This window comes from Hakea prostrata, chromosome 2 (assembly GCF_041222555.1).
Source record: "Hakea prostrata isolate BN-2017 chromosome 2, UWA_Hpros_2, whole genome shotgun sequence".
NCBI classification, from domain to species: domain Eukaryota; kingdom Viridiplantae; phylum Streptophyta; class Magnoliopsida; order Proteales; family Proteaceae; genus Hakea; species Hakea prostrata.
Window position 1 is genome coordinate 12,177,106 of NC_142601.1, and position 27,561 is coordinate 12,204,666.

At 39.3% G+C, this 27,561-nt stretch overlaps 1 protein-coding gene across 1 annotated transcript in view; it reads left to right on the forward strand.

The window, feature by feature from the left end:
• LOC149023769 (phosphoadenosine phosphosulfate (PAPS) reductase family protein) overlaps positions 1-27,561 on the forward strand; it is a 45,385-nt gene continuing 17,824 nt past the window's right edge. The window contains exons 1-9 of the mRNA XM_089144270.1: positions 1-205; positions 321-428; positions 4,830-4,875; positions 4,982-5,142; positions 5,306-5,423; positions 5,537-5,619; positions 12,441-12,500; positions 13,940-14,194; positions 23,787-23,883. Of these exons, the coding sequence (XP_089000396.1) occupies positions 328-428; positions 4,830-4,875; positions 4,982-5,142; positions 5,306-5,423; positions 5,537-5,619; positions 12,441-12,500; positions 13,940-14,194; positions 23,787-23,883 (921 nt within the window). The 5' untranslated portion in view covers positions 1-205; positions 321-327. The remainder of the gene's footprint in view (positions 206-320; positions 429-4,829; positions 4,876-4,981; positions 5,143-5,305; positions 5,424-5,536; positions 5,620-12,440; positions 12,501-13,939; positions 14,195-23,786; positions 23,884-27,561) is intronic.

A 27,561-nucleotide genomic window follows, 5' to 3' on the forward strand; every position in this document is an offset into this window, starting at 1 on the left:
GCCATACAGCTATGGAGATGAGAAGGATACTTCCGTCATACACCCTGGATGAGAATCTGTTGTCGCATCAATGAACGTTTGGCATCTGACCTTCTTTGGAAACTGGAATTCTGGAAATAGAAAACGAAACACACTGAAAAGCTGCATTTCCCATTTTCGTCTGTCTGTTACTCGTCTGCTCAAAGTGCACAGGGAAAATTTGAAGGTGAAGTCTTTGAGAGCTGCGAAATCTCATCTTGCTCTCTTGTTTCTCATTTTGATTTCATCGGCTTATTATTGTTGATTCATTATCTTTCTGTTTCTTCTCTTTGAAAATATAGTCTATACATGGAGATCGATAAAGCCATTAGAGAAAGCACTGACCGAAGGCTCAAGTCAAAATACGACAGCGCAATATACGTTATCAAGAGAGCTTTCGCTCTATACGCGTAAGCTTTGGCCTTCCTTCCACCTTTTCATTGTTTTCAATATGTTTTTGGATTTGTGTATTGCTAACTGTTTAATCTGTGAACGGTTCGTTTATGTCATTTTGCTCAAATTTGTCTTCTCTATATAATCACTATTCCATTAAATTCTCTTTTTCCAATTTCTAGTTTTCATGGTTTTCCCCTGGATCATTTGTTATGATTCTCGCTGGGCCATATTCTTCAGCTTAATGAAATTGGTCTTCTAATATTATCTTTTGAGATGGAAAACTGTTCTCTCTAGGAGTAATTAGAAATTTTCCACCAAAATTTAACTAAAATAAGCGTTACACCATTGCAATCCTAATGTGGTCAACTGACAAGTACTGCCTCCTCATTCTCGGAAAATTTAAATAAAATAAGCTTTTATACCATTTCCATCCAAATGTGGTCAACTGACAATTCCTGCCTACTCATTCTACTCTTTCTCAAGTCATAATATTGTTGGTTATCCCCTTATCTTTCATCAACTTTTGTTTGCACCTCGTTCCTTCTTAGTAGTTGTTGTTCATATCTCAAAATTCTTAATTGAGCTTCTATCATTTTCTCCATTATAGCAACTTTTGGGTTCCCTCCATTTTATTTCTTTCTAATTTACCCATCCTAGTTTTCCCTCTTCTCCATAGTCTGTCTCAACTTCCATATCTGATGCACCTCTCTTTTTTGTTAATGTTGTTTATTTTTTGTATCATATTTAACAACACACAGCATGTCTGGTCTTATTGTTGATTTTCATTGCAAAGTGGTTTCATCAAATAGAACTCTCAAAATGGAAACGAGCTTTTTAAAGGCAATCTTATTTCTTAGTTGAAAATTTCAGGACATTAACATTGGATGGTAATGATACTTTTTGTTCCTTAAGGTCCTAATGGATATTGATGGGGGCATGTTTCTATTTGTAGCAGGGATCCTGGACCTTTCTATAAGACTTACTATAATATAAAGTGACTGCACCAGGTTTTTTGTTTTGTACAATAATAGTTTTCATGACATAAAAGGGAATAGATAAAAAAGAACTCCAAACTATAATTCTCTTTGTGCATAGGATATGTAAGTGTGAAGTTGTAAACAGCCTGACCATGACCATGGAGTTGATGCTAAATATAGATTTGTCAATTAGGGCTTAATACTCAACCTTGTAGAGATTATATTACCTGGATATGACAATTGTGCATGGTTTTGATTTATGCAAGATGAAATATACTGTGGATTGAGGTATCTGATATCACACAACATCCATTTGAGTTATCCAGATAGCCTGGTATAAGTGATCTCAAACTACTGCAATGAGGATTCTTGCATGATATCTCCCTATATATTTTAGTGTTAACAGTTTGGTGGCATGATCAATAAATGCAATTACAAGCCTTAAGCATATCTGCCCATGGATTTTGCTGCCTTCATAAGGAAATGTGGTTTTTTGGGGCTAATAATCGTGTTTTTCATTCTTTGTGCTCAGTTCCCTCTGAGATTGGTGGGGATAGATATTTTTGATCACTATTAAAAAGTTGACTCACTGAGTTAGATATGGTTGATCACCATTAAGTTGACTCACTGAGCTATAATGACTCAAATTTGAGAGGCACATTTGACTGCATGGAGGGATTTTGGTTTGACATACACTTGTTTGATTCAAATCTTTTGAGGTCATTTCGAATTGCATACTTCATATTAGCACCAGATTAAATTTGTACAGATTCTTTATTGGGAATCCAGATATTTCTGGTTCAAGGGAGTATTGGGGTCATCTGATGTCTGCAAACCAGGTTCGCCTGGCCCTCTCCTGCCAAAAGAAGAATGTTACTCTGGGCCTTTTGGTGAGGGCAACTCTATCTAGGTGAAGCTGATGGTACTTCCTCTAGGTTTGAGGCTTTCTGAAATTTAGGATTTAATGATTTTATTGTGAGAACAAGATTTCTCTAGTATCTTCGGCTAATTGAAGATTTCGCTAGTATCTTTGCCTCATTGGTTGGGTGAATATTGGGGATGGTGAAGTTTGGTGAACAATTTGAAGCTGGTTAGTTTTGTGTTCTTTTAATTTTTATGGTGTTTAGATGGAAGCACAAGCAGATGCCTTTACTAACTTTATTGATTCATTCATTTATTTATTTATTTATTTTTTTTTGGGGTGGGGGGGGGGGGGAGTGTTGACGTATCCTCAATTGTATGAGTATCAGTTCTTCTAAGGTCTATAAATTAACCGAAAACCAGATTTTTGACTAGGCTGTAGCAGTGTGCTTTGGGTATTTGTAAAGGATCGATTTAAATAAAACTAAGGGATTGGTACGCAGGTCTTAAAGAGTATATGGTGTGAAAATGGACTGAATCTGTTGGCTGGTTTGAGAGTCCTAAATTTGATGGGAGTTTGAATCCTAGTAGGACTTCTATGGTTAATGGGTCTAAAGGACTTGAATGGAGCTGTAATTTGTGGGTAATGTAGATCTAATATGGGGAAAAGGTTCCTCCAAGTTTGAGTCAATTCCAGGTGTAGATCTGAGTTGGAAATTTTGGTGGCTAACGGATCTGAAAATGCAAGAAAAATAAACTAAAAAGGTGAGATAGAAGGGGGATGGGATATGCTGGCTGCCACTTACATGGATATAGGAGCCTTGTCTTGAACCATAGAGGAATCCTTGCTTGGCTTAACAGCAAACTTTAATCTCATGCACTTGGAGGTTCCTTATCAATCCAAAAAAACATTATTCTCAATGAAACAGCAAACCAAACAGAAGCTTGAGCTTAAAAACTGAATTTTATTAGTCTGAATCTGAAGAACTATTTAATGTGTAGGGGCTTATTTATAGCCTTACAATTGTATTCTTACTTAAACTTGAAAATTGAAATAGAATTCTAATAATATAAACTGTCCTTAACTGGGGCTAATTAGGTAACATGTATCAGCCTTGATAAGGATATTTAATTTATGTGCAGCTATGATGTATGGTGTGGAGTGTCGGGATGTTAAGAAGCATCATAGATAAACTCAATGTAACAGAAATGATGTTGTTAAGATGAATGAGTGGCAGAACTAGGAAAGATAAAGTAAGGAATGATCGTATTAGAGCTGGTTAGGGAGTAGCTCTGAGTAAATGATTAGCTGCGAGGAAGTTGATTGAGGTGGCGCAACCACATTTGAGGGAGTCCTTTAAATGCCCTATATGGAGAGGTGATTCAATCCAGATTGAAGGGATTAGAAGAACTAGGGGTAGGGACCTAAGATAACCTTGGGAGAAGTGGTGACAAAGGATATGCATAGATTAGGCCTTGTATCTAGTAAAAGGGCGTACCCAGTGCCGAAGCTCCCACACTTGTGAGTTCTGGGAAGGGACTTTCTAGGCAGCCTTACCCCTGCATTTTTTTTTGCAGAGAGGCTGATTCGAACCCGCGACCTCCAGTGCACAATGGAGAGACTCCACCATTGCGCCAGGCCCGCCCTTCAGGCCTTGTATCTAGTATGGCCTCAAATTGAGCTGATTGGAAGGCAAGGATACATGCAGCTGATCCATTTAGTTGGGATAAGGCTTGTTGTTGTAACATGACTCTTACTAGATCTGTCCTTAACAGGGACTTATTATGTAACATGTATCAGCCATGATAAGGCTTAGTTAATTAATGTACGTGATTCTTAATGGACTTCACCTAAGTTAAATAAGTTTTTTTTTGTACCTGCCTGTACACTAAACTTAAGTGCTCGTAGAATAGGCCCATGACCACAAACATATGAAACAAAGGGCAAATGCCTAATGCCCATATCTATTGATCCTAGGTCGATTCAAAAGGAAAATAGGCCAATTTGGTGCTGGATTTGCATTCGCCGGGGTTGGTGGGTGGGTGCGACAGATGAGGGTTGGTTTGATTCCTCAGTATGTAACTTATTATTATTGATTGTCTTCAACTCTTTTAATTGTCTTGTAGTCAGTTTTCAGTTGATATTTCTTTATAGTGTCTTCTTTTTTTCTTTTCCTGTTCTGTTTGTTATTCATATATACAATAGTTGAACTGACTTAGAGGAATATTAGATATGCTTCACTAACTATTTTCTGAATGAACAATAAATGTTTTCTTGTCTTCCCATGATTAAATTGTCGCCTATGACATTGGGTAAGGTGTGTATGGAATCTGTGGATATGATTGCAATCATTGGTGGGTCTACTTTCGTTGCTTCTGTGTTTGGTTTAACATTACTTATCATCCATTATGAGTCAGTGACTCAGTGATGGGCTACACAATTTCTTTCCTTAGACTTGGAACTATGATATTTTGGAACTGTAAGAAAAAAAAAACGCTTTCTTACCAGGTGGCCTTATGCTCCAAGAATGGGTTTTCTTGGAAGGTGTTAAATTGTTTTTTCTTTTATTTGGACAGGTTTGAGGAGGTCGCATTCAGCTTTAATGGGGGAAAAGACTCTACTGTAATTCCTTTGGAAAATTTACCTAAACTGAAGTTCTTACTTGTTCAATATAAACGAGTAAAATTCTAAAGCTTCATGGTTATTTATGATGGACTTGATTTTGCAGGTCTTGCTTCATTTGCTGAGGGCTGGATACCATTTGCATAAGAATAGTTTTAACGAAGGTGATACAAGTTGTGAAACGAAGTGTCCAATAAGAACCATCTATTTTGATAGCCCTTCTGCTTTCCCAGAAATCAACTCTTTCACACATGAAACAGCTGCTATGTGAGTGAATTTCTGTTGTCTCACTTTTCTTTTGGCACCACAATTGATGCAAACTAGCCAACCTTAGTTCCAAATATTTTCTTTTGTCCTGGATAAGAGCTTTGGGTTTGTTCTAACATGTAGCATGCAGATTTAATTTGGGGTTTCTCTATCTGTGGAACAGTTATGACTTGCAGCTGGAAATTTTTCGCATAGATTTTAAGTCTGGTTTGGAAGCTCTTCTGAAGGAAAAACCAATTAGAGCTATTTTTCTTGGTACTAGAATGGGGGATCCTAATGCGGTATGATGTGCACCTATGTTACTTCATTTTTATTTCTCGAGTTTCGTGGAGCTCTTTCTAAAGCCTTAACAAAAATCCATAGTTACATTTCTAATTTGTGTATTTTTGTGCAGCTCGGCCAAGAACAATTCTCACCCAGTTCACCAGGATGGCCGCCTTTCATGAGAGTGAATCCTATCTTGGATTGGTCCTACAGGTTTTCCCTGAACTATATTAGTTGTGATTTGTGGATGCACATGCTTATGCACTGTTAGAAACCAAGACCCTGTAACCAGCCCAAAAATTGAGAGACAAGAAGAAGAAGAAGCTGAAGAATAAACAGAGAAGAAGTTGCACCAGCTAAAGGAGCAGCCTGCAATTGGGTTGATTTCTCCCAATTGCAGGTTCCTTTATTTGTAATATTTTGAATACAATAAGAATACCTTGTCTGACCCTGATTAGTGATGGTAAGAATAACACAACTAAATATTAAAAAAAACAACCCTAAACTACAAAAGTACAAGAACCAAAGGGCCCTTCCTTTTTTTTTCTTCTTCCACATAACAGAGAGAAAACTTCTGGGTACAAAAAGTATGGTCGAAATGTGTTCTTAAAGTAAGATGTGTGCTAGAAGAAAGTCACACTGGCATTGACATATTGTTTATGGGTGATAGGGTCATAGCACTGTTAACCCTTTTGAGTGCGACAAGAATGTAAGAAAACATATTTGGTTGACCTTCGATGAACAAAGCAAACACACCCAAACACCGTCGGCTGTATAGGAAATGGGGATAAGGAGGAAATGCAATGGAAGACAGGGATTTGTGGGAAAGTACAGTAGAGGGCATCCAACAGATGAGATGACAAACAATTAAGACCCCATAACACCGATATTGTTTAGGAACATGCTTATGGAACAGTAAGGCACGGGTTATCTCAAGGAGGTGGCATTTTTTTTCTTTCAGCAATGCCATTTTGTTGTGGGGGTATAAGAACACTAGTTTGGTGAATAATCCCATTAAGTTTACAAAAGACAAAAATCTCACATTGACCATACTCCAAAGCATTGTTAGAACAAAAAACTTTAATAGGCAAAGAAAACTGATTTTTTTATTATTATTTTTATTTTAGTGACAAAATTATGCAAACTAGAGAAAAATTCTGTTCTATCTCTTGACAAATATAACCGTGTGAAATGAAGAATAATCATCGACAAAAGTCACAAAATACTGAAAACCATGTCTATTTGGAATATGACAAGGACATGAAATATCAGAATGAACTAAAGCAAACAATGAAGTACTGTGATTTACAGATTGACCCGGATAGGAAATGTGTTGGTGTTTTCCTAAGTTACACGCTTCACAATTTAGCCTAGACAAAGATTTATAAGAAGATAACAACTGTAAATGAAAAAGTGATAAGTGTCCTAGAGATGTAAACTGTTTCCAGGGGTCGCATAGGGCCTAGGGTAACTTCCCCAAACCTATTTCGATCCAGGGGTATTTTGGTGATTTTTCAATTTTCATGGTGTCCTAGGTTAGGGTCCATCAAGTCCAGTTAATTGTTAGGACCTTAGATCTTTTTTTTTTTTTTGGGTCATTATTTTGTGTTTTATTGCAGTCCTTTTTTTTGGATGAATTTTGTTCCAGAGCCCTTGTTTATGTGTGATTCCTAGCTATGTTGGAATCCACTAGTTCTACTTTTTATTACGACTCCATATCTACTTTTAGAATCCTAATAGGATCTCTCTAGAGTAAGTAATGATAGAGTCCTTGTTTATGTGAGAAGTTGTTAGTCAAGTCAGAGTCCTAATTAGAATTAGAAAGTCAGTTTGAAATCAATTGGGTTTCCTAGTCTGAGTGTTGGTTTTTTTTCTTCTTTTTGAGGCTATAAATAAAACCTTCTTTCTCTATAAACACAATTTGAATTGATTAATAATTTGAGAGTTTGGAGGAAACATGTTCTGGGCTTTCTTGGGAGGTCTGTGGCAGGTGGCAGTTCTTTAGTGTGTCTTCTTCAATTCCAGCAGCAGCATACCATCTCCAAGTAAGTTGACAACAACCCCATCCCCTTCCTAACCCTCTCCCCCTTCTTCTAGTCCATCTACAAGCCTCTTCTCACCTCCCTATCCTAATTCGAGCAACCCTACCCCATTGCAGACCTTCCCCGATTCCCTCCCAACCCTGCGGCACCCTTAGGATTCCTCTTCTAATTCTAGTTAAACCCCTTGATGTGACCACAGATTGAACCCCCTGGCCTTACCCTAAAGTGGGCCTCAAGGCCCTCCCAAGCAAGCTGGCTGAACTTACAGGGGCATTTTGGGTATTTTAGACCCTGCTTTACTGCTGGAATCTAAATTCCAGAATTTTAGAAGAGTCTCATTCTATTTTAAGTTCTTATTTGAGTTGGTTTCCATTAGTCAAGTTGTGGATAAGATAAGACTCTTTTACAAGAAGGGTTTGTATCTTTTAGGAGTTTGCTGTTCATTAATTTGTCTTTATTAGTAGTTGTGATTTACTTAGGTAAAGAGTCTTTCTTTAAAGGGGACTCTTATAGATAAGTCAGTCTTTTATTTCAGTTAGTCTTTTATTTAAGTGGTTGTTAAGTTAGTCCCTAATTCTTAGTTGAGTCCCACAGTTTTGAGTTAAATTCTTTTTCTTGTAAAGGCTATAAATAAGCCTCATTGCTCATTATAATTCTTAAGTTTGATTATCGAATACAATTGAGTTTCAGTTCAGGATCATGGTTCCTTGTTTAGGGGGCTATGGTTGAGTAATTAAGAATTGTTCAAGGATCAGCACCTATCAATAATTTCTGCAACCAGTCATCTTCAACAGAAGCCATTACTCATCACAGTAGCTTCTAAATAAGTATACACAACTCCCAGCCCCTACCCTGCACCCTTAGGCCACTGCACCCTTCCCCTCTCCTTTTCTCTCTTGTGCAACTCTTAGAAAACACCCCACCCATCGCGGCCCCTTCCCACCCATTCCCCTGCATCCACGGCAGCCCCCACCACCCCTTCCTGTTCCCTCCCCGGGCCCCTGCAAGTAACCCCTGCCTCCTCCCCTGTTCTGCAGAAGGCAGAACCTCCCTCCCCCAACCCCTGCAGGCCTTATAACCCCTTCCCCCTGTTATTTCAGACCCTCAACCACCATCATCCCCCTCCTATGATTCCCTTAGGCCCTTCCCCCAACATCCCCAGCCCCTGCAGGTCCCCCAAAGCCCTCCCTCTCTCTCTTGGTTCCCTGTTCTAGCGGCAGAACAGAAAAGAAGACAAAGAAAGGAGAAGAAGAAAGAAAAATAGAAAGAAAAAAGAAAGGAGAAGAAAGGAAAAGCAGAAAGGAAGAAAAGAAAGAATTCAAGAAAGGTTTCTCAAGATCCTTCCCATATTGACCATTCCCTAATTTTTTCCCTTTTCCAAGAGTTCAACCCATATACATCATAAAATCCCTTCTTCAACCTAATTACGTTTCTTTATTTTCCTTTCAATTTCCATCAACCCACAGGATCTCATAAGATTATTGGAATTATTTGCTGGAAGTCTGTGCAATCCTTAATTCTAGGGAATCTTTCCAAGAAACCCTAACCCTAGAATTGAATTCACATCACCCCTATCCTGCCCTAATCCTAAACCTTGGTTACAGCCCCTCCCCTTTGCCCATTCTTCCACTTTTCCTCTCTTTTAACCTGCGGCAGCTTAGTAAATCCAGAAAACCAGAATTATCCCCGACCCTAGATCACCTATATGTTCCAAACCCTAAATCCAATCCCTTCACCCTTTTAGGATTAGCTTCCCCGTTCCCTTACTCACACTCGATCCCAACTCCTACCCTTTACCAAGAATCCTAACCCTAGTAGGACTCTTCAAACCAAACCTATACCAATTAGGACTGACCTAAACATATCAAATAATGATAACGGTCCCTTTCCTAAGTCAACCAAAACCCTAGAACCCTATTCCTAAGACCAAAACCTATACACTGTAACCTGGAATTACATTCCAGCAATAGCCGAAACCTTCAAACCCTTCCATTCAGCCCCAAACTCTCATAACTCAATCCTAGCCACCTAAACCAGATCTGAGCCTTGATTACAGCAAGGTTCCAAGCTTCAAGATCAGAATTCCCTAATCCTATGCCTGGCCAAACCCTTCTAGGGCATTACCTTACCCCTTTAAAACCTTAATTCCTCCAAGAAATCTCCTATTACAAGCACATACAGCCTTAGAAGACTGCTAGTTTCCTCAGAGAGGATCTTGGAGAAAGCCAGTTCTAGCACATAATCCTAAAAGCTGAAACCCTAGAATTTGGTTCACATGACCTGGTCTATAGTGCCATTGAAAAGCAGAGACTCCTCCAGTAAAAATAGCAGCAGCAGAATAGAAGCCCCATGGCTAGAACATAATCCTAAAAACCGAAACCCTAGAATTTGGTTCACATCACCTGGTCTGTAGTGCCATTGAAAAGCAGAGACTCCTCCAGTAAAAATAGCAGCAGCAGAATAGAAGCTCCATGAGAAGTAGAAGTGGATGCCTTAATGCGTCGTAAATGGTGCATAAGTTGGTTCACATCATCCTGTAGACTTTCAGATTGATCACTGGATGAAGTAGTGGATATAGAATCGGTAGGATGAATAACATCAGAACCATCCTTAGATACCACATGATTAACTAATTAGTCAGTCATATAGGCTTACCATGTTTGGTCCTGTATCCACTTAGTGTCTAGACTTGCCAGGAAAGGTGCACTATTGTGAAGCACAATCAATATGCTGACCACCAAGCCACTAGATGAATGGCCACCCCCTAAACTGCGACCACAACCACGTCCATGGGAGGTAGTAAAGGCTGAATTACTTCCCTGGATGTAGTCGATTGGTTAGAATCATTGGAAGAGTCAATATGTTGGAGACAAGAGAAGACTTCACTCAGAGTGGGCTAACTTTTCTCAGCCAGTAAATGTCCTTTAATTTTCTTTAGTTCAGGTCTAGTCTAGCAAGAAACTTAGAGACAAAAAACTCTTGTGGTGGTTTTTAAGTCTCTAAATGTCTGTAGTAAGGGGCTGAAACATATTCAATTCTTCTAGCATTCCTTTAAAAGAACTATGATAATCTTGCTAGGGTTTGCTGGTTTGCTAGAATGGAAAAGTTTTTCATAGATGTCATAGACTCATAGACACGACTCATATTTTTTTCCTGGAAATATATTTCCTTCAAGTCATCCCATATTCCCTTAACAGTCGAGTGAGACATGACATGACATTAGCTGCAATACTAGGTTCTGTACTATTTGACAACCAAATCATAATAATTGCATTATCCTTGGACCAACTATCATAATTCTTGTCTTTAATAGGAGGTGCTATATTCACAATAAACAATAACTTCCCTTTGGCCAAAATATACACATGGACAGCTTGTGCCCACAATAGCAAATTAGAAGTTAGAACTACCCAAATGCTCAGAAGAGAGAGTAGGGTTCTCCAAAAAGGCAGCAGTGGTCTGTGGTCATGATATTATATAATCAACAACCAAAAGATACAGTCAGGCCAGTAGAAATCAATCTATAGCAGGGCAGCACACAAACAAAGATGTATCCTACATTCCTACTTATTGGAAGAGAAAAACAGAGGCTGCAGTCGATTCTGATTAGTAGGACAGTGGTACCATGTTCAAAGAAAAAGAATTTCCAAGTAACTGTAACACCTGAAACAATCAATAGTAGCAGTCCGAATGCATAACAGCACCTGCAGGATTTTTTGAAAGGGAAAACCCAGCGAAACAGGGCAGCAAGCAGTTGGTAATTGTAGCAGATTTTTAGATAATCAACACAAATAATTGTAGCACCACATGCGATCCAAACAGGACCCAGAAGATAGCGCAAAATAGATAAATGGCCCAGATTAAAATAGGACAGATCAAACCTCAAAACAGCAGCAGGACTTGCGCACAAACCCGTAGCAGAAGTCTCGATCTGAAGTAGGTAGGCAGCAGCACTATTTCATGATCCTTTATGGCATGAGTAGGCATGTATTTGATTCTTCTTAAGTCGTGAAAGAAGTATAGAAGTCACATAAGACAGGTAGCAATAAGTTGGTGCACACCAGAGCCGAGAATGACCAGAAGTCGAAGTCAAAAGAGGAAACTTTGGGATTTTCTTAAGCTAGTTTGAGAGGCTCTGCTACCATGTTAGAAACCAAGACTCTTAACCTGTCCAGGAATTGAGAGAGAAGAAGAAGCAGCTGAAGAAGACAGTGAGAAGAAGTTGTGCAAGCTAAAGGAGCAGCTTGCAATTGGGTTTGATTTCTCCCAATCGCAGGCCTCTTTATTTATAATATTTTGAATACAAGAAGAATACCTTTTCTGCCCCTGACTAGTGACGGCAGAGTACCACAACTAAATAATACAAAAGACAACTGTAAACTTCATAGAAGATAAGGATATAAAGGCCCTTGCTGTCCCTTGCTGTCGCTGCTAGACTTGCAATCTCAGGACTTCGACACACTCAATGAATGATCTCAAGCTGAATACAATAGGGAATTGTATGCACAAAGGTGCTCACAGTCCAGCTGCTATATAGTCATTAATGATGACAAATTGCATTTTATTTCTGTTTATGTTCTGAATCATTACGTGTAAAAGAATAACCTTTTCCATTCAGTTTCTTATTTTCTGTTTATTAATGACCAGAGTCATTTATTGACTATAATTATGATCATCATCTAATTAGCTTGTATTCAATTGGTATGGATGTTAAACTCAAGTAAAGTAACCTGCAGTTAGGGATATGTATAGTTTATAGACCCGATGTTTAAGTCCAGTAGTTAGTCAATCAAGTCTAATCCAGCCTGCAGCGTTTTGTTTACTACTTACAAATCCTGAAGGAATTTAAATCTAAAAGAACTTATTAGACAGCAGTTGGTCAAGATAGCTTTTCCCAGCTCCCTATGAAGACATCTTAGTTTCCTTTGATGTGGAAACATGCTCTTACGTAACTATGTTCTACTAATGAGTTTCAACTTTTGTATTGAACAGGGATGTATGGGCCTTTATTTTGACGTGCAAAGTTCAGTATTGTAGTCTTTATGATCAAGGGTATTCTTTTTTCTCTCTTGATAGGATTGGCATTCTTTAGTGACAATACTCATGCCTAGGATTCTTTTACAGTTTCACTGATTTTTTTTGTTGATACACAAACTTCTTTATTATTATTATTCTTTTGAGAAAATTACTCGGACATCCCCTGGGTTTCTTGACAACCTATGAAACATACCCTGTTTTTCTGATAATCACTACTGTATCCCTTCACACTAAGTCACTAAGAGTGTTAATAAACATACTTGCTCTACCCAAAATACCCTTACCCATAGATTGTTGCCATGTGTCTTGGTGGAATTCTAGGGTCAAATCAAGCTAAGAAGAGGAATCTCAAACAGCAGACGTGATTGGGTTTATTGAAACCCATTTAGTCTTTTCACATTGCCTATTAGAATCAAAGATCAGGTTAATGTAAAGGAAACCAAAAATCCCAAGGGATTTGATACAGACAAGATTTCGAGGAGAAAAGGGGGAATTTTTTTGAAATCTGTGGGATCAAATTAGATATCCTTTCAGATTTTATTGCCTTATTCTCATTTCTCATATGGTTAACAATTACAGTAAGAGTTACATCACCTGTACCCATTTGTCTCTGTCATTGGAGTTAAAAGAAGCAATGTTCAAGAACTTAAAAAAGTTAAAAAAAAAACAAATAAAAAAAAAACCAAAAAAGAATGTAAATCTGTGCATGAAGTTGACTTCAATTCCCCAAGGATAGATTGATCATGAAGTTGTAGTGGAGAAACTTAGAATAGAGGGGAAGTCAGATTCTTATTCTTGCTTATAAAGTGGACAGGGTTGCAACGGTTATGGGGCAGCGGTTGTGGAGGAAGAAGAAATATAAAAATTGGAAGGGAGAGTAATGGTCTCCTCCTTTTATATTGTAAATACTAAAATTCATAGTTAGAATAGAAGGTCATTTTGGTAACAACATTTTCTAGTAATGTGATGTGCTTTAGATTAAGGGCATAAGGGTAATGTACCCAAGGGATATAGGTCACTGTAAAATTTAAAGGGTATTATGGTTACAGAAAGATTACATTTCAAATTTTACCATTAACAAACTGAGAAATTCTTATGTGATTAAATGAAAGGGTGAGTTTATAGGGTGAGTATAAACTATAAAGTAGGGGGGATGTACGAGTAAATGATTAATTGTTAGAAGAATAGGATATATTTTCTTGATTTCCAGATAACCCAGGGGATGTACGAGTAACTTCCTCAGTTATTTAAAATTTCTGTTGTAGTCATGAACTGGTATTATTACAGTTTCTAAGAGTTGTTCTTCAATTTTTGTGGGTAGTTTTTGATAACTAATGTTTAGTTTTGCCATTGATATGCATGAAGCATTCAATTATTCTACTTATTTTTTGTACTAAAATATTAGACATGTTCTTTCTCTTTTAAAAATATAATAATACTTTTGTGCTTTACAGTTATACTTCCATTGGGAGCATTCATGATACAGTTCCAAATGCATTGTTGTGCATTGGTGATTCATCCACTAAGAAAGAGAACTTCAGGCCAGCCTATTTGCTTCTAGATGGAAGACTTGAAAGAGCTGGTAGAGCAAAGAGGAGTTCTCGTCGAGGTTTTGGAGGTGATCCTGTCAAAAATCCCGTAGATAATATGGTTGCATGTCAAAACCGCAGTTTAACGGTGTCAGTCATTGCTGTTGGCGATGAAATTCTGTAAGTTCTCTAATTTTAATTGTATATTTGTGAGGTTTTATTGGAATAAATTGTAATCCTTATCCTGCAGTTTTCACTGTTAAAAAAGGACGGGGAACTTCTGCATGGGGCTAATTTCTCAATAGTTTGTTATAAATGCCTTCCCTAAGCCTACAATGTGCTTCATTTATTTTGATGAAGTTTAGTTAGTTTACCTATTTGTATGCATCTTAAGCAATAATGAATGAACTTTTTAAGAAATTAATTTTCAATTAATAATATAGCTCATCATTGTAATCTTTAAACTTCACGTTAGCTGATATGAGAGTTTGAGATTGAAAGTGGTAAGGTTAGGAATTGGAAGCCAGTCGATCTAAGATTACATAAAGTAGTGCACCAACTAGTGGGGGGAGATGATAGAAAGTCAATTATTATGGTTGAGGCACGTGAGTTCTGATGGATATCTCATTGAGTAATATAGTGCAACCTGGAGGTGCTGTAACAGAAAGTTTGAGGCCAGCCAAGAGTGGTCTGGCTTGAAGTGATGAGTGACGGATTACAATCTCGATGGCTCTACAGTTGAGTTATCCCATCTATCTAATTGCATTGGCTGGATCTCCTCTATAATAGCATCATCAAGTCCCTTTCTCAGCAGTACTTTGCTAGACATGCTTACGTTTCCCTCTCAACGTAGGCACCAACATGGCTAGCTAGTTATTTTCTTGTAGGAATCTTCCTCTGTAGAAGTCCAATGGCAATTGCATTTTGGCTGGATCTCCTCTATAATAGCATTCAAGTCCCTTTCTCATCGGTACTTTGCTAGACATGCTTTCGTTCCTCTCTCAACATAGGCACCAACATGGCTAGCTAGTTACTTTCTGATAGGACCCCGATCTCAAAAACAATGAACAAATTGACTCACAACGATAATAGCAACACTGAATCAAATAATCTCCAGACAAAACACACTACTAGCAGTGGGTGAATCCTACGGCTACCCAAGAGCAATCGCTCTTACCCCAATCTTCCTCAATAACTCTCCAAAACTGCCTAACCTATTCTTCCTTCCCATATTTATAGCAATTACTTTTCCTACACTAATTCCAATTCTAATCCTAAAAGGTAATCTGAATGCAATAGGACTCTTCAAATCTAAAAGGAAATCTGAATACAATATGACTCTTCAAATCTTCCCACTGATTCCTTCCCTACAATTTGGGGATTTGCTTTCCACGCTTTCGAGTATATACTTGTGATATTAGGGGCTTATCAATACTCCCCTCCAACAGTTTCACCTTGTCTTCAAGGTGAAAATCTGGAAAGTGGGACTGCATCTCGTTGTAAGTTTCCCAAGTATTTTCACAAGGAGGCAGTCCTTTCCATTGAATCAAAACTTCCAAAACCCCCTGGGCAGAGAAGCGAATGCGGAGCAATTGTTCTGGTGTGGGATGTAACTCGCCATTCTCTCGCAAACATGAGGGAAGCGGCTGGGGGACCATGTGTTGACCAACTGCTGGTTTCAATTGCAAAACGTGGAACACATGGTGGATGCGAGTCCCCTCTGGTAATTGTAACCGATAGGCCGCGGGGCTCACTTGCTCTATGATTTGGTATGGCCTGTAGAAACGATGGCTTAGCTTTTCGTTTGGGCGGTTGGCAAGTTTCTGAAAATGATAAGGCTGGAGCTTAAGAAAAACCTCATCCCCCACCCTGTAGTGCACCTCCTAGCGATTGGGATCAGCGGTGGCGCGCATCCGTTCTTGGGCCACCCGGAGATTAGATTTGAGATCATCCAATACTCGATTTTGCTCATAAAGGAATACATCAACATCATCAACCTTAGATCGGCCATCTTCCCAACGCAAAAGTGAAGGCGGTTCATGGCCATACACAATCTGGAATGGAGACATTTTAGTGGCTGAATTGAATGTCGTGTTGTACCAATACTCCGCCCAAGGTAACCAATTAATCCAATCCTTTGGTTGGCGAGCACAGAAACAGCGTAAGTAAATTTCAAGGCTGCGATTCACCACTTCTGTTTGGCCATCGGTTTGTGGATGATAGGCGCTGCTATACTTCAGGTGGGTGTCTGCAAGCTTGAATAACTCCATCCAGAAGTGACTTAGGAAGACACGATCACGATCTGAGACAATGGATCGCGGAAATCCATGCAAGCGGATAACTTCCCTAGTGAATGATGCAGCCACCTCCTTAGCAGAGTAAGGGTGTGAAAGAGCAAGGAAATGGGCATATTTGGTGAGACGATCCACTACCACCAGCATTGTATCCCCGCCTTTAGTCTTGGGTAAGCCGCCAATAAAATCCATACTAATATCCTCCCAAATGCGTTCTGGAATTGGCAGCGGTTGAAGGAGACCTGCGGGTTTTATAGCCAAGTATTTACTGTGCTGACAGGCATCACAACTAGCCACAAAGTCCCTAACAGCAGCTTTCATTCCCACCCAATAGACCACAGCCGTCAATCGCTTGTAGGTCCGCAGAAACCTTGAATGCTCACCAACTGGGGTGGAGTGATATTCGACAATAATTTGGGAATTAGGGGTGATCCTTCAGGGATGACTAACCTGTTTTTATAGAGTAATGTTCCTTGTTGGAGATGATAGTTAGGATAGTCTTGGGATCCTTTCAGCAAGGCCTGAATAATCTTCTGGTAACGCTCTGAGGCGTGAACTGCCGCATCTAAACCCTCACTTTCTTGCCAAGCTGTTGTTGTCATAGAGAGAAGCTGCTTATCATCCTCTGACCGTCGCGAGAGAGCGTCGGCGGCTTTGTTTTCGCTGCCCGGTCGATACAATATCTCAAAATCAAATCCCAAAAGCTTTAAGACCCACTTTTGTTGATCAGTAGACACAATGCGTTGTTCCAGCAAATATTTTAGACTCTTTTGATCAGTTCGTACTTTGAAATGTCTCCCCATCAAGTAGTGACGCCATTTCTGGATAGCTAGCACAATTGCCATTAGTTCTTTCTTATAGACCAACTTGGTTTGTGCACGAGGGGACAACACTTGGCTCTAGTAGGTAATGGGGTGGCCATCTTGCATCAAAACCGCACCCAGTCCAAAACCTGAAGCATCAGTCTCCACCAAAAACTCCTTTGTGAAATCTGGCATAACCAATACTGGAACGGTTGTCATTGCTGTCTGGAGGGCGTTAAACGCCTTTGTTGCCTCTTTACTCCACTGAAATGCATCTTTCCTCAATAAGTTAGTAAGCGGAGCAGCAATCTTTCCATAATCTTGGACGAATTCGGGGTAATACCCGGTTAAATCTAAAAACCCTCGCAAGGCTTTAAGATTGGCGGGTTGGGGCCACTTCACCATGCACTTGATCTTCCGTGGATCCGCCGCAACTCCGTCTTTAGATATGATGTGCCCTAAATACTCCAGTGTAGCAACCCCAAACATGCATTTTTTCATTTGACGACCAGGTGGTGCTGTGTGAGGAGTATAAAGGTGGTTCACAAATGACCCACATGTTCCTCCATGGTCCTGCTATATACCAAGATATCATCAAAGAACACCAAAATAAATTTTCGCAAATGTTCTCGAAATACCTCATTCATGAGTGATTGAAATGTGGCTAGAGCATTCGAAAGCCCAAATGGCATCGCCAGGAACTTGTAATGCCCATTATGGGTATGAAAAGCCGTCTTTTCCTCATCACCTTCCGCCATTCTGATCTGGTGGTACCCTGCTCTCAGATCAAGTTTGGTGAACACTGTGGCTCCGCCCAACTCATCCAATAGTTCGTCAATTGCGGGAATGGGGAACTTGTTAGGAACTGTGAGTTTATTCAGGGCATGATAATCCACGCAGAAACGCCATTCGCCATCCTTCTTTCGAACCAACAATACTGGAATGGAGTAAGGACTCACACTAGGCCGTACCAATCTTGCTGTTAACATTTCCTGTACCAACCTTTCGACCTCGTTCTTTTGAGAGTGTGGGTAACGATAGGGTCGAATATTAGGTGGGTTACTTTTCTCGGCTAGCCGTATCCGGTGGTCTTGCTTCCTTCTTGGTGGCAGTTCAATTGGTTCAACAAATAGTTGAGCAAAGTCGGTTAATAAATTTGATACTGTTGTACTCTCGTGTACCTCTATATCGTCTCCGTCGGGATGCTGAGGCTGCAGCCAGTATCCATCACCGCCTGCTTGAACGGGCTGTAGCACACTTTTCAATGTTGTTTCCAATTGCAGCAAAGTCGGATCCCCATTTAGTTTCATAGGTCGTCCCTGCCACACAAAGTTCATGGTTCTCAAACGCCAATTACTGCGTACCTCCCCGAGTGTCTGCAACCATTCTACGCCCAAGATTATATCAATGATACCCAAATTGAAAGGGTAAAAATTTTGTACAAAGACCTCCCGCCCAACTGTATCGGAATCTGTCGACAGATCCCCGTACCTTTGCTAATCGTTCCATCGCCCAAAGCAACCTTAAATTTTGTTTTCTGGATTACCAATCCCAACGGCTCCACCAACTCTTGAGCGACGAAATTGTGCATTGCACCACAATCGATCAAAACGATGACTTCACAGCCATTTATCTGTCCCGTTAGTTTCAGGGTATGTGGTGAATCGATTCCCACCAAAGAAGTATGCGAGAGTTCCGTCTGAAGCACTAGCTCCATTTCGACCGTCGTATTGTCGTCATCGATCACTCCTTCCGCTGCTGCAACTTCTGGATTATCATCGTCATGGAGTAACAACAACCTTAGTTGCTTCAGAGGGCATCGGTGGCCTTTGGAGTATGGAGCGTCACACTTGAGACATACCCCTTTGTCCATTTTATCTTTGATTTCTTCCTGGGATAGCCATCATGAGCGTCCTGAGTTCACCGTTGCCGCTGTGGTTGCAGGTCGAGATTGTGAAGAGGAAGACGAGGGTTCACTTCTTTGGTTTGGGCGAATCGAGCTGTTAAAGCTTTGGTTCATTCCGGTTCCCTGAACCGTACTAGTTCCTCTAATATTGGTGTTGGGTGGGTTGGAGTTAATAAAACATGAGGTTAAGTTTTGGGCCGATTGAGTGGGCTGGGCCAAAAAAGATTTCTTATTTTTCCCCACTCCATTTTTGTCCTCCACGACTTGGGCCAGGTCCATTATTTGGCCCAAATTGGTGAGGCCAAATAATTGTACCTCCGCCCTCACTTCTTCGTTTAAACCAGCGAAAAACACCCCTTTCAACCATTCTTCATCTACCGCTCCGGCTGCCGCTGCTAATTTCTCAAACCCTTCTCTATATGCTGCAAACATCCCACTTTGCTTATGATTAATCATCGCTTCTTGAGGGGTCTTCAGTTGTGTTGAGTTAAATTGATGGATCATTGATTCTTTCAAGTTTCTCCACGATGACAATGGCTGCTGCAATTCTTGGAAGTGTATCCATCCCAGTGATGCACCTTCAAAATAAATAGTTGCAGTTCTGAGTTTCTCTCCATCGCTCAGTTTGTACAGATCAAAGTACCTCTCAGCTCGTGCGATCCACCCCATCGGATCTTCCCCCATGAAAATCGGCATCTCAAGCTGTCTAGGAAGGAAGTCTCTCGATTTCTCTGGTTTGATTGTACGCTCGTTGTAATCTGGAGTTCCATTGGTTTCAGTCACTTCCGGCGTTAAGGTATGCATCTCCGCTGATTTTCCTTTCAACAGCATGAACCTTAATACCTCTCTGAAGTCGTCATTAGCCTTTTCTCCTTTTTCTATGTGTTGTGCTAAGAGTCCAACTTGACCTTGAATCTCTTCACGATACTTTCCAATTCCTCTACCCTCTGCTCCATTCGGCTCTTTACCATTCCCCTGGAATCGATGGCTCTGATGCCAAATTGATAGGACCCCAATCTCAAAAACAATGAACAAATTGACTCACAACGATAATAGCAACACTAAATCAAATAATCTCCAGACAAAACACACTACTAGCAGTAGGTGAATCCTACGGCTACCCAAGAGCAATCGCTCTTACCCCAATCTTCCTCAATAACTCTCCAAAACTGCCTAACCTATTCTTCCTTCCCATATTTATAGCAATTACTTTTCCTTCACTAATTCCAATTCTAATCCTAAAAGGTAATCTGAATGCAATAGGACTCTTCAAATCTAAAAGGAAATCTGAATACAATATGACTCATCAAATCTTCCCACCGATTCCTTCCCTACAATTTGGGGATTTGCTTTCCACGCTTTCGAGTATGTACTTGTGATATTAGGGGCTTATCACTTTCTTGTAGGAATCTTTCTCTGTAGATGTCCGATGCCAATACTCTACAAGTTTCTTCATTTCTTCAGGAAAAACATAAAACATCTAAAACTGTGCTAAGAAATGGAATCGGACCCATTTGGTGAAGGAGAATGAAAGAAATAGATGGTCAATGGATCCACCTCCAAACAAAAAACATTCATGAGGAGAGAGGAGTGCGCCCTTCTCTCTCTCTCTCTCTCTCTCTCTCTCTCTTAATACGAGTATTTAGTTATGTACAGAGTTCGAGAACTCGTGAGATATCCCGTTTTCTCCAAAGCCGAGATGAGATGAGAAGCAAAACCGGAAAATCCAATATCTTAGTTTGACTGAAATCTCAAGTTCTCGGTCGAGTAGAGATATGTTGACTCGATCTTGGTGCACTTGCTTCTCTTTGCTGCCTTGCTGGAAAAGCCTCTTTTACCAGAATTTTGGCTGGAAGACTCCTAGTCTTCATCAGTAACCCTCCTACAACATTTACAACAAAGATTGAAGATGTACTTGACCAAATCTAGAATAAAGGTGAGATTTCATACAAAATTTTATTTATTTTTTTCTTTCAAACTCTTTATTCTATACTTTATGTATGTTGATTAAATATATGTTGAGCAATTTGTTTGATCTACACTTTCATGGAAACGAGAATTTTTTTTCTGTTATTAATTTTTTTTGAATTTTTAAGTTACAAAATATATATTTTTTAGAAATTAAAATTAAGATACTATAAAAATACTAATGTTTCAGAACTGGTTCTTATATATGCTAGACTCAATTCAAATATATTAAGTCATGGTTGTGTACTTTATGTTTCATAAGTCTCTACACTTCTTCAGCACAGCCTTTCAAACTTAGGATCAAATTGGAATTCATATCTACAGTTGTTTTCTCATACATGTAATGCCACTATTTCGTTTAGGCCTAAAATAGGCTGGATACCAATTCCTAGCCCCAAAAGGGTCCAAAACCCATCGAGATGAGCTAACAAATTGGGTTGAGATGGGTGGAATCTTCCCTCTGTCTCAGCGAGATCTTGTTTTTTGGCCCACTGAGATGGCCATCGAGATTGAGTTCTCGAACCTTGGTTATGTACAGATGTATCGTGATTGGACCCATTGTATGCTCTGGTTATTTGTTAGTCGCCATATGGAGAATGATAACTATCACCCAAGAAGGTTTGTTGTACCATACAATAATTCTAAGGGACTCCAGTAAAAGGGCTTAATTATGCACCTCATCAGAATATTGATCTGATAGGATATTCTGATTTAGATTGTGATGCCTTATTTAAGTTCAAGGCAGCTCCCATGTGATTCATAAATTTAGGTCTGTAGGTCTGGCCATCTTTCTCTCCAACTCCCTATTGAGTTGGGTTAAAGGAAGATATTTTCTTCAGATTTAGTTGGCTCCATTGCTAGTTACTTGGGAAAGAACTGAAGATTCTTTCCAGACCTATAAGCCCCATTCTGGCCCTACCATGGAGGAATTTTAGTGGTAGGTTGCTGCCACTGAATGAATAGATATATTATAAGATTTGATAATCCTTTACAGCTAGAGCAGTAACCCAACCTGGACAGCTGGCTTGGAAGAGTGATTCATTATTTTTTTTTACTCTTTCCATACAATATTTGCCTTCTATTTTCCTTATCTAATTCATGTAACATCAGTAGTTAGACTTAGTTTCTATTTTCAATTGTCAAATTTAGAAAGGGTTTCCATTATTATTTGGATGCTATTTTGTAAAAGGGGAGAAATTTGTTTGGGTTTGCCAACATTTCTATTGCATACACATGGAGAACTTAGTTGTAATTTATTAACCCTATTGCAAATATGAGAAAGGGTGAGATTTCCCATCAGTTTGTTGAGTTTAAATTATGAAGCTTAGCTGTTGACTGCACGATGCAGAACCCAAGTGGGAGACTAGGTTGGAGTTTGGTGTGGGCTCCTGCTCCAGGGTCAACTGGGAGATTTGAAAAAATTCTTTCCTTTCTATTCCAGTCAACCAACGTCAAGATAAATTATTACTGTACTTCTCAAGTTCTACTCTATTTCATTGGTTTTAATGTACTGTTATTGCTGCTATATTACATTATTACCATACCCTATTGTAATTAAAAAGAATCAAATTACGTTCATGGGTAAAATGTGCTTGAACCACTACCCTTGTTTTTGGTGCTGTCATCAATAATGCTGACTCCTATTGTTGTTACAGAGTTCTCTGGAGGGTTTTTTTTTTTCTTCTTTCCTTCTCCGGCCTTTAGCGCATCACCATTCTGAACTCAGATTTCATAGTTTATGCCCTGGATTGGGCTTGGATTTTGGGGTCTCACTCCTCCCTTAGGTCTCTCGCTCGACCAAGACTTGAAGCCCATCAGATCAGTTTATCTGTAGTCACGTTAAATCTCTCTTGCTAATTCTGTTTTTGGGTCTTCAATGGATCCATTGGGTTATTCTCATCTTTGGTGTACTTATTCAGCACTAGTGGGTCATAAGCCTACTCAACTTGATTTTCAGCCCCATCCTATTTCTGGATATTAGGTAATTTGATTATTTTTAATTTTATCCTGTTGGTTTATTAGTATCCACTGTGATCTTTGTGGGTTTGTAGCCTGTAATGTATCCTACTGGTTATAGTACTACATTATTTGGCATGTGAGACATGGCTGAGGGGAGTTCCGACACCCTGTACGCGGCTGCAGACACTATTAATCTGGACATTGTTGAGATGTTCTGAAATCTGATGGATATAATGACCGCCTTGTAGAATCCACACTAAACCAACCATGGGACAACTACATTCCACTGTTAGTTGTGCTTATAGAACTGTCCCATAACGAGTAGAAAGGGGGTTTCCGCATGACCCCTCCATATGAAGATTATGTTCTAGCGCACTTTGATCATGTTCTACCATGTGTCTATTGAAATGGAGGGGGCTCATGTAAAAAATTCATAAATATATTTGATATTAGAAGATTTTGCAGTTCACTGTTAAAGCATATCAGGGAAAGGATATCAAGGAAGACTAACAATTCTCCAGGAGAATGCCACAAGAAACCCACATGAAATCAACCAGACAAAACAACCAAGCTCTAAACAATGAACGAAAACCAGACCCTCTGCTTATTGTTTGAACCACAAATATCAGAATTAGCAGATTGAATCCAGCCTACAAAAGTCCCCTCACCTGATGCCTAATGCTGCGCAGAATCAATTTTTTTCTATTTATTATATTAGTTTATGCTTTTTAATTAGAATTTAGTCTTTGACTGTTACCTCCTGCTGGTATACTCATAACTTTCCTGTTGACAATTACTTTTAGTTTCTGATATATTCCTTTGTACCCCCTTCCATAGCTCAGGTTTGGCACTATTGAGGATCAACTAGGACCATCATTATGTAGAAAGCTTTGTTCTATTGGTTGGACTGTTTCACATACCGCTGTAGTTCGAAATGATGTAAGTTATTAAATGTTCAACCTCATGAATGTAGAGAATAACTGTAGTGTTCATTTAGCACTATGAGAGGTGTGCACAACATATATTACTGTTTTTTGCCATTTCTTACTCCATTTTGTTACTTTTGCAAGTTAATCCAGTATGTTTGGGTTACTGTAGATTGAATTGAACTCCAGTAAATGTGGCATTTATGTATGTGGATAGATCCAACATTTGACAGGTCAGACTTAGAGATCTTGCATGTCTGTAGAAGGGTTTGCTTAGATAATTGCATGGTATCAGCTACACTACCAGGAAGATGATTTTAATAGACATCTTGTATCAGAGAGAGAAAATATGCTAAAGCTATATATGGAGATGATCAATAACAACATGGAATTCTTAGGACAAATGCAAAGTATAGTTTTGAGGTATAAAACACCATAGATAAGCGATATGTACACCATTTCATGTATAAAAGGAGAACAACGTACAATCAGACATGTGATTCAATCAATTATGTATAAAGTATGAGGTTTTCTTACATGCGTATAAAAAAGATGTAATTTTTTGTTTTGAGGAAGATTTGGTTTGAAATTGGACGCACAAATCATTGCAAACTAGGATTTACAGGGTTCCCCCCTTAATATACCAATTCAAGCGTTCTTTTTCCCAGGAAGAATGTATCCACTATTTGATAGCATTGGTATGGCATTGGGCAGGTATTATGGCTGATACTGATGCAGATTGGCTGAGATAGACAATCTGATCTCGATGCCTAAAGCCATTTTTCAAGCAACCCTAGGTTGTTGCCATCATTCAGGCCATTGTTGACTAAACTAGTGATATATTTCAAAAAATTACAGGAAAATCAATATTTTAGTGAAGTTCTAATATTTGAGAATACATGTTCCTGTGTAGATCTATTTCAAGCTTGGTCGCATGCTATGTAATCTCCAAATGACAAATAAAATCAACAATAGTAAAATCACTTTTGATGGTAATAAATGGATCAAGTTGATTTTTTTCTGAAGGACTGTTTCAATCCCTTACTTGTCAGTAAGTGTTTATTAGTCATGGATTGTTTCTGCAGTTTACTAGCGATCTATCAATAGGTATTGATGTATTGGGTTGTTTGTTGATGTTGATAGACCATGTATTGGCTTTAGGTATTGCATTGGTGGTTCATTTTTTTAGGTACTGTTTCTGTACTGCATCATTTCAAGGCCTTCCAATACTGATGTGTACCGCTGATATGGCTGTGTAGGAAAATTGCCACTGGGCTCTGCTTTTGCAGAAGCCTTTGGCACTGAGTTTGCCCTTTTTTTAATTATTTGTAGATAATACCTATTTATATCAGTTAATATGGCCTCCATATATATATAGATAAGTGCAGTGGAAGAAAATGAGACGCAACTTGTTCTTGATTTCCTTCAAATTACAATGACCTTTGTGTCAACTGTCAAGTACTCCTTTGATCGATTGCTTTATTTATTTCCTTGGTGTTATATCCATCTTCGTTTGACTGCTTGAACATGGATGATTTCATCCCTAAAAAGAAAAAAGTTTGCACATTGGTGCTTTGTCTACTCTTAAAGTATGCTACTGAATTGTTAATCCTCAGTTGCAGAAGAGGTAGTAGTTTCTGTTCTGAATTTCAAACATATAACCTCCCTTCATTGGTTTTAGACTTTCCATCTATCACATCCCCCCAGCCGGTACCCTATCTGGATTACCCGGGGAAGTGATCCACAACCCAAAAGATCAAGTTTAGGAACGATCATATCCATTTAGCACAATAACATAATCAAAAGCAAGAACAAATCATAATGTTCAAGTAATTTATAATAAAAGTCAATAAAGGATCTCAGAAGGATCAAAAAAGAATATCAAAGTGCGGAATAACAAGATACCAAATCAAAAGACAACTGTAGAGTATAGCGGAAATATACTCCACAAACATAAGCGAAAGGTAAATCGAAATCTAAGTAAAGCTCTAAGCTACTACAAGTAAAATAAAAGTCTAGAAGAATATAGAGAAAATTAATCCACATCTTCAGTCGGCTCTTCTTCTTCTTCAATCTTCATCTTCTTCACCTTTAGGTTATGCTCTTGAAGCTTCAGATCAGCATCTAGCGCACGATCCCATCGGTGAATAAGACGATGGCGGCTGCCATCAATAGGAGCCATCAACGCAGTCCAAGTCTGAGTGTTGGCTGCCTCACATCATTCATTACCTTGTCCAAGGACATCTGAAGCTGTACCATATACGGAAAGGTCCTCCATACCGTGGCACATGTTCTCTTTCGGACCTGCAATGTCATCTAAAACAAGTCCCCCGAAGGGTAAGCTCAAAAGAACTTAGCAAGTAAACCAAACACAATAAGCATCTTCACATGCATTCACAAACAAACAGATGTGTAATGATATGAAACAATAAATGCAATATGCTTCTAACTCTATATATGTATTCTTGTCTCTATTGGTAGACATGCTTTAAGTCATAGCACCATACTTCTTTGGGTAGGTATCAGTCACTCGGCTCCGGTTGGTAATGGGTCCGACATCCCCCGGGACAAATCCATGGCTGGGGGAAGTCACTGCTCTCTCATATCACCATTGGTCTAAGTCTTCGGCGCATGTCGGGGTTAAGCCTAGCCAAATGCAAGTCTTCTAATTAGTCATATCAACTCGGTTCCAGATACGTCCATTCCTCCCCTCTCGGGATCCTTTCCGGTATCCTTCACACTAGAGTCCTCATAGTCCCGGACTACGGACTCATCAACTCTATTGGTTATCCACATATGGTAAACGGGAAGCTCTCATGTCCTCTCACGGGTTGGTTACCGGTCTTGAGCGCCCATGAGCCCAAGTCTATCCATATGCAACCCTCCCAATAAATGACCCCTTTCAGGTAACCATAATGTGATTCATGTCCTCTCACGGACTGGTTACCGGTTTTGAGTGCCCATGAATCCCCATTGCTACCACGGGTCGTTCGGTCTCAATACCCTTCCGAATCGGGTCTGATATAACGGGGACATCCTAGCCAAACACTGCTAGACAACCCTAGGTATGACAACCAATAATTCGGGAAAGCGTCGATGGGCATCTTCGGAGAACATCCCATACTATTTCCTCCGATGTCCAAGGACAGAAATGTCAAAAGGACATTCCCCAATCCCAAATCATACATATTCAATCACATCATGATTTATACAAATCACATTCATACTCATATCATAGTCCAAATCACATTCACAATACTATATCATCAATTCCAATATGTAAATAACAATATGAATACGCTACTGTAGTTACCGATGTATCATTCATGATGTAAAGAAAATAAAACATCAGTAGCTAGGTCATGCATTCATGTCACAATACAATAAGACATGTAAATAGGCATATTGTGAGTTGGAGTACTCACCTCGTATTCGACTTAGTAAACTTCGAGAAAGAGATCAATGGGCAAGTCCAAGATCACCAAAACAACCCTAAACAAACATGTATTGAACATAAGGAACAAACCCTAATGATCGGAGACGAAACGGAAGCAAAACTGAGGCTACTGACTTGATTGGTTGATTGGTTGGTCTACTGGCCCAGTCGACCAATGGAATCAGTACGGAACTGCAAACACCAAATCGGTCATAACTTCTTCGTTTGAAGTCCGATTGATTTGAAATTTGAAGG